The 7,263-nt window shown below is 50.1% G+C and overlaps 1 protein-coding gene across 1 annotated transcript in view; it reads left to right on the top strand.

The window, feature by feature from the left end:
* The window catches only part of tmem8b (transmembrane protein 8B), an 80,341-nt gene extending 77,003 nt beyond the window's left edge, over nt 1-3,338 (top strand). Inside the window, exons 12-13 of the mRNA XM_033018458.1 lie at nt 338-454; nt 2,308-3,338. Of these exons, the coding sequence (XP_032874349.1) occupies nt 338-454; nt 2,308-2,670 (480 nt within the window). The 3' untranslated portion in view covers nt 2,671-3,338. The remainder of the gene's footprint in view (nt 1-337; nt 455-2,307) is intronic.
* The last annotated feature ends 3,925 nt before the right edge of the window (nt 3,339-7,263 follow it).

The following is a 7,263-nucleotide window of genomic DNA, read 5'->3' as shown; positions in this document are numbered from 1 at the left end:
GAAGCATTGTTCCCTTTGTCCTGTATCTGTACACTGTGGACAGCTTGATTGTAATCGTGTGTTGCCCACCACTGACTGGATAGCGCACAACAAGAAAGCTTTTCACTGTACCTCGGTGCACGTGACAATAAACTAGACTAAACTTCAGTTGTTTGAGAAAGAACTGCAGATGCTGAAAAAATCGAAGGTGGACAAAAATGCCGGAGGACCTCAGCGGGTGAGGCAGCCTCTATGGAGAGAAGGAATAGGTGACGTTTCGTGTCGAGACCTTTCATCAGACTGAAGAACATCAGTTGACCCTGGTGCTTGCTGACCCTTGACCTTTGCCCTTTGGCAGATCCTCTACCTCCTGGGCGCCATGTTGCTGTCGATGGCTCTGCAGTTGGACCGGCATGGATTGTGGAATTTGTTGGGACCAAGCCTGTTTGCTCTCGGAGTCATGGCCATCGCTTGGGTAAGGAGACCCTACGTGCCAAGGTTTGCGAGGATGATCTGGGATGAGTGAGTTAACATACGATGACCGTTTGACGGCTCTGGGCCTGTACTCGCTGGAGGTTAGAAAGATGAGGTGGGGACCTCATTGAAACAGGCAGAATAGTGAACGGCCTGGATGGAGTGGATGTGGAGAGGATGTTTCCAATAATGGACCAGACGACGCAGGACCAGAGGGCACAGCCTCAGAATAAAATGGCGTACCTTTAGAATGGAGACGAGGAGGAATCTCTTTAGTCAGGGGGTGGTGTATCTGAGGAATTTGTTGCCACAGAAGGCTGTGGAGGCCAGGTCAGCAGGTATAAAGTGGAGCTTGATAGTTTCTTGATCAGTAAGGGTGTCACAAGCAACGTAAAGAAGGAAGGATATTTTTAAAGTGAAGATTAACAGATCCATGGTAGACAAAAATGCTGGAGAAACTCAGCGGTTGAGGCAGCATCTATGGAGCAAAGGAATTGGCGACTTTTCAGGGTCGAGACCCTTCTTCAGATCCTTGAATAGTACAGATCTTTAATTAGTACAGATGTCAGGGAGAAGGCAGGAGAATGTGGTTGAGAGGGAAAGATAGATCAGCCATGATTCATGAGAGGAATAGATCAGGTAGTCGCACAGAGTCTCATGCCCAGAGTAGGGGAATCGAGAACCAGAGGGGATAGGTTGAAGGTGAGGCGGGAAAGATTTAATAGGAACCTGGGGGGTAACTTTTTCACGCAAAGGGTGGTGGGTGTATGGAGCGAGCTGCCGGAGGAGGATTGTGAGGCAGGTGCTATTGCAATGTTTAAGAAATATTTAGACAGGTACATGGATTGGACAGGTTTAGATGGATATGGGCCAAATGGAGGCAGATGGGACCAGTGTAGATGGGACATTATTGGGCAGAAAGGCCTGTTTCCATTGATGTAAGGCTCTATGACTGTGACTCTGTCTCTGTGTCCCCGTGTCTCTGTGTCTCTGTGACTGTGTCTTTGTGATTGTGTCTATGTGTCTATGTGTCTCTGTGTCTCTGTGACTCTGTGTCTCTGTGTCTCTGTGACTGTGTCTCTGTGTCTATGTGACTGTGTCTCTGTGTCTCTGTGACTGTGTCTCTGTGTCTGTGTTTCTGTGTCTCTGTGACTCTGTGTCTCTGTGTCTCTGTGTCTCTGTGACTGTGTCTCTGTGTCTCTGTGACTGTGTCTCTGTGACTGTGTCTCTGTGACTGTGTCTCTGTGTTTCTGTGACTCTGTGACTCTGTGTCTCTGTGATTGTGTCTCTGTGTCTGTGTCTCTGTGTCTCTGTGTTCCTGTGTCTCTGTGTCCTTGTGTCCCTGTGTCCCTGTGTCTCTGTGACTGTGTCCCTGTGTCTCTGTGACTGTGTATCTGTGTCTGTGTCTCTGTGTCTCTGTGACTCTGTGACTCTGTGTCTCTGTGATTGTGTGTCTGTGTCCCTGTGTCCCTGTGTCCCTGTGTCTCTGTGTCTGTGTCCCTGTGTCCCTGTGTCTCTGTGTCTCTGTGACTGTGTCTCTGTGTCTCTGTATCTGTGTCTCTGTGACTCTGTGACTGTGTCTCTGTGATTGTGTCTCTGTGCCTGTGTCTCTGTGTCTCTGTGTCTCTGTGTCCCTGTGTCTCTGTGTCTCTGTGTCCCTGTGTCTCTGTGTCCCTGTGTCCCTGTGTCTCTGTGTCTCTGTGTCTCTGTGTCCCTGTGTCCCTGTGTCTCTGTGACTTGTGTCTCTTTGACTAAGACTCTAAGACTGTGTGATTGAATGGTGGTAAACCTGATGGGCTGAATGGCCTAATTCCGGTGCTGTGAGTGATACTGTTGTGATGAATTCTCTTGCAGACGGTGAGGGCGATCAGTAGACGCCACTGTTACCCGCCCACCTGGAAGCGCTGGGTCTTCTACCTGTTCCCGGGCACCGTCATCGCCACCTCGGCCGTGGCGCTCTACGCCTTCGTGGAGACGGAGGGCAACTACTTCTACATCCACAGCATCTGGCACATGCTGATCGCGGGCAGCGTGGGCTTCCTGCTGCCCCCCAGCACCGGGTCCCAGCGCGGGGGAGTGGGGGCGCCGAGAGCCGCCGGGGCCGTGCCGCTGCCGAAGAAGAGGAGCTGCGGCTACCGGCTGTGCATCAACGAGCATGAGGAGATGGGTCTGGTCGACCCGGGACTGGTGTCGGTCAACAGCGTCTGCAGCAGCTGATGTCTCCGCGGCCGGGAGAGGCCATTTCCTCAGGCGGACCCGCGGGAGGAGGAGGAGGAGGAGGGGGGAGAGTAGCGGGAGAAGGGAGAGGAGCGGGCACTCTGTAAATAACACAAGCCCAGGCCGCCCCTCAACCCGTGAACACGGGACAACTCTTTGCCCTCACACAACCTTCCGTGGACTCATCCAGGCGTTCGACTTTGCGAGGTCAAACGTAAGGTGGAAGAACACAGTCGAAGCCAAGACCTTCACCAGCGTTGATGTTGACATGGAACTTGGGGGGGTCCAAGTCCATAACTCCCTGAAAGTGGCCACAGACGGCTGTGGAGGCCAGATCAATGGATGTTTTTTAAGGCGAAGATTGGCATATTCTTGATCAGCATCAGAGGTTACAGGGAGAAGGCAGGAGAATGGGGTTGAGAGGGAAAGACAGATGAGCCATGATTGAATAGCGGAGCAGACCTGATGGTACCGAATGGCCTAATTCTGCTCCTATAACTTATGACCTTGGGAACACAAGTGAATAGAGCGGTAAAGAAGGTGGCCGGTTTGCTTGCCTGCATCGGCCGTGGTATTGAGTATAAGAGTCAAGAAGTCACGACGCAGCTCTGTAGGACTTTGTAGTATTGTGTGCAGTTCTGGTCGCCCCCACTTCAGGAAGGATGTGGAGGCTTTGGAGAGGGTGCAGAGGAGGTTTACCAGGATGATGCCTGGATTGGAGGGTATTGGCCACAGGGAGAGGGTGGACGGACTTGGATTGTTTTCTCTGGAACGTCGGAGGCTGAAGGGGAAAGCTGCCGCGGTTGCGCCCACCCCGTCACAGTTGGCACCTCTTGTCTTCCAGCTCATCCCCCCCCCCCCCCAGCCAGGGGTGCTGAGACCAGGACCCTCTGAGATGCGTTGGGGGGGGGGGGGGGGGGGGGGGGTGTCGACCGTCTCAAGAAAGCAGTGTGCAGAAAATACAAAGCAGAAGACGGAGCTCTTTGAATTCATTGGGTTTTTTTATTTGAGAACAATCGCCAGACTTCCTTTTAAATGTCCAGCCATCTCTATTAACCCCCAATTGCGTGGCAAAAATATCCGCAGATGCTGGTAATCTGAAATAAAAACTTGTAGTGTGTTGAGAACACTCAGGTGGTCAGGCAGCATTTGTGGCGAAAGAGAGAGGGAGAGAGACAAAGTTAATGTTTTATAATGTGTAACAACACTATCTCGCGGAAACTAGCTCACGAAGTTCAGGAAGGGAGGCACGGTGGGGCAGCGGTAGAGTTGCTGCCTTATAGCGTCAGAGACCCGGGTTCGATCCTGACTACGGGTGCTGTCTGTACAGAGTTGGTACGTTCTCCCCGTGACCTGCGTGGGGTTTCTCCGAGATATTTGGTTTCCTCCCACACTCCAAAGACGTGCAGGTTTGTAGGTTAATTGGCTTGGGAAATGTCCCTAGTGGGTGTTAATGTGCGGGGATCGCTGGTCGGCGCGGACCCGGTGGGACGAAGGGCCTGTTTCCGCGCTGTATCTCTAAACTAAACTAAACTTTAGAGATGCAGCAGGGAAACAGGCCCTTTGGCCCACCGAGTCCACACTGACAAGCGATCACCCCATACACTAGCACTACCCCAGTGGTAGGTGTGTGTTGCCAGGGGTGGTGGTGGGTGTGAATTGTGTGGTGGAGGCAGATACGAGAGTGGCATTTTTAAAGAGTAGACACGCTCCCGTAGGAACCAACAACCAGAGGACACGGGTTTAATGTGAGGGGAGAAAGATTTAAAAGGAACCTGAGGGACAACTTTTTCTCACAGGTGTATGGAACAAAGCTGCCAGAGGTGGTAGTTGAGGCAGGTACTAGAACAACATTTAAAAGACATTTGGATAAGAAAGGTTTAGATGCAGGCCCGCTGGTTCTTGATTCCCCCACTCTGGGTAAAAGACTGTGAATCTACTCGATCTATTCCCCTCATGTTCTCAAAGCCTCTAGTAGACCACCCCCCATCCTCCTGCGCTCCAAGGAATAAAGTCCTATCCTGCCCAACCTCTCCCTATGGCTCAATACTATTGACATTCAAAGCTGAACAAAGGCATCTCTCCATGGATCGTGTGATATCTGCAGTGGGATATGGGTCAAGCACGGGCAAAAGTGCAGCACGGTGGCGCAGCAGTAGAGTTGCTGCCACATAGTGTCAGAGACCTGGGTTCAATCCTGACTACAGGTGCTGTCTGTACGGAGTTTGTATGTTCTCTACCTCTACCTAGCTTTCGCCGGGTGCTGCGCTTTCCTCCCACACTCCAAAGGCGTGCAGGTTTGTACAGACAGCATCCCTAGTCAGGATGGAACGCGGGTCTTTGGCGCTGAGAGGCAACGACTCTACCGCTGCACCACTGAGCTGATGTACACTGGTGGCATCTTCTCATCTGCACCAGCATCTCCTGCTTACAATGGGACTGGCAAGGGTCAAAGATCAACCGATGCAGCTCTCTTCGATGAAATTGGAGCGTGCAAAAGAGAATTCGAGAATTAATTCCGTTTATTGTCACGTGTACCGAGGTACTGTGAAAAGCTTTTGTTGTGTGCCATGCAGTCACTGGAAGGGCTGTACATGATTACAATCAAGGCATTCACAGTGTACAGATACAGGATACAGGGAGTGAGGTTTAGTGCAAGTTACCTGAGAGGATATTAGGACCATAGTTAAAGGGAGAAATGTCAGAGTTTGGAGTAGAGGTTTAAAATTGTGAAGCGAGTGTAATGAGTGATTGCAGATCCACTACTGGTACCAGCGCGCAGAGAGTCGCCTCTTGGCTCATGAAGATGCACAGTCTAATGATCAACAGAACTTCTGCACGGTGAAGATGCTTCCACTAGTGGGGAGGAAAAATCTTTCATTAACGTTGCACCATTTACGAGCAAAGTGATTTTACTGCCACGAGGTGAAAACCGAAACACCGCAGATGCTGCAAAGCTGAGATAAAAACGATTGGAAACACTCAGCAGGTTAGGCAGCGTCTGTGGAGAGAGGAGCAAAGTCGACTTTTCAGATCGGAAGTCCTTTGTCATCTGTGGAAAGCCAAAAAGAGCTAATATTTGTTTTAATCATGAGGGGCATAGATAGGGTGAATACACAGAGTTGTTATTCCATGGATTACAGGGATGATCTTATAGAGGTGTATAAAATCATAAAGGGAATAGATTGGGTGAATGCACAGAGTCTTTTACCCGGGGTATGGGGAATCAAGAACGAGAAAGGCTTTTATTTAGGTGAGAGGGATGAGGTTTAATAGGAACCTGAGGGGCAGCTTTTTCACACAGAGGGCGGTGGGGGTATGGAATAAGCTGCCAGAGAATATGTAATAGGAAGGAACAAAGATAGATATAAAGCGCTGGAGTAGCTCAGCAGGTCAGGCAGCATCTCTGGAGGGAAAGGATATACAGGTGGAGGAGGTAGTTGAAGTAGGTACCAAAGCAACTTACGTGGATAAGAAACGTTTGGGGGGATATGGATCAAATCGTGCAAATGGGGCTACTGTAGATGGTGCATCTTGGCCAGCATGGAACAGTTGGGCCGAAGGGCGTGTTTCCATGCTGTATATGACTAAATTACACCTACAGCTACGTGACATGTTTCTCTTTTCTACAAAGTGGTTTGGCTTCTGTGATGTGCATGAATTTTGTACTGAAAACAATCCTGTTTCAAACTGAATAAACTTTAAAGCCTGCAGTCAGTCATCCTCTTGTGTGGCGAAAACAAAGACAAAGTCACAATTAGAAAATGTCTCCACACACTGACACTATCCTACACACACTATGGACAATTTACATTTATACCAAGCCGATTAACCTCCACACCCGCACATCTTTGGAGTGTGGGATGAAACCGAAGACCTCGGAGAAAACCCACGCGGTTACGGGGAGAGCGTGCAAACTCCGTACAGACAGCGCCTGTAAGTGGGATTAACATAGATAGGCATCATGGGCAGCAATTGTATAATGATAAGGAATCCAGTGAATGGGCACCAGAGTGGTGCAGCGGGTAGAGCCGCTGGGTTTGATCCTGACCGGAGCCATTTGTGTGGAATTTGCACGATCTCTCTGTGACCGCGTGGATTTACTCCGGTTGCTCTAGTTTCTTCCCACATCCCAAGGACAAGTGGATTTGTAGGTAAATAGTCCTAGTGTGTAGGGAGAGGATGAGAAAGTGGGATAACTTAGAACTAGTGTCTGAAGAAGGGTCCCGACCCGAAACATCACCTAATCATTTTCTCCAGAGATGTTGCCTGACCTGCTGAATTACTCAAGCATTTTGTGTCTACCTTTGGTATTAGCCAGCATCTGCCGTTCCTCTTTATGACATAGAACTCGTGTGAACGGGTGATGGATGGTCGGAGTGGACTCCGTGGGCCGAAGGGACTGTTTCCATGCTGCATCTTTCACTCAATCCAATCCAATCAATGAACCAAACCCATATCCAAACACAACGATCCCATCGTCCGTGGGTCAATTGGAAGCCTAGTCGGGAACGTGGATGCTGAGGGAAGAACCGGAGTCATCTGGAGGTTGGCAATGCTCCCTGCAAAAACACTTCCTGGATAAAATGGATG

Source organism: Amblyraja radiata, chromosome 3, assembly GCF_010909765.2.
Source record: "Amblyraja radiata isolate CabotCenter1 chromosome 3, sAmbRad1.1.pri, whole genome shotgun sequence".
NCBI classification, from domain to species: Eukaryota; Metazoa; Chordata; class Chondrichthyes; order Rajiformes; family Rajidae; genus Amblyraja; species Amblyraja radiata.
Note: the sequence above shows the minus strand (reverse complement) of the source record. Positions and strands in the feature narration are given on the sequence as shown.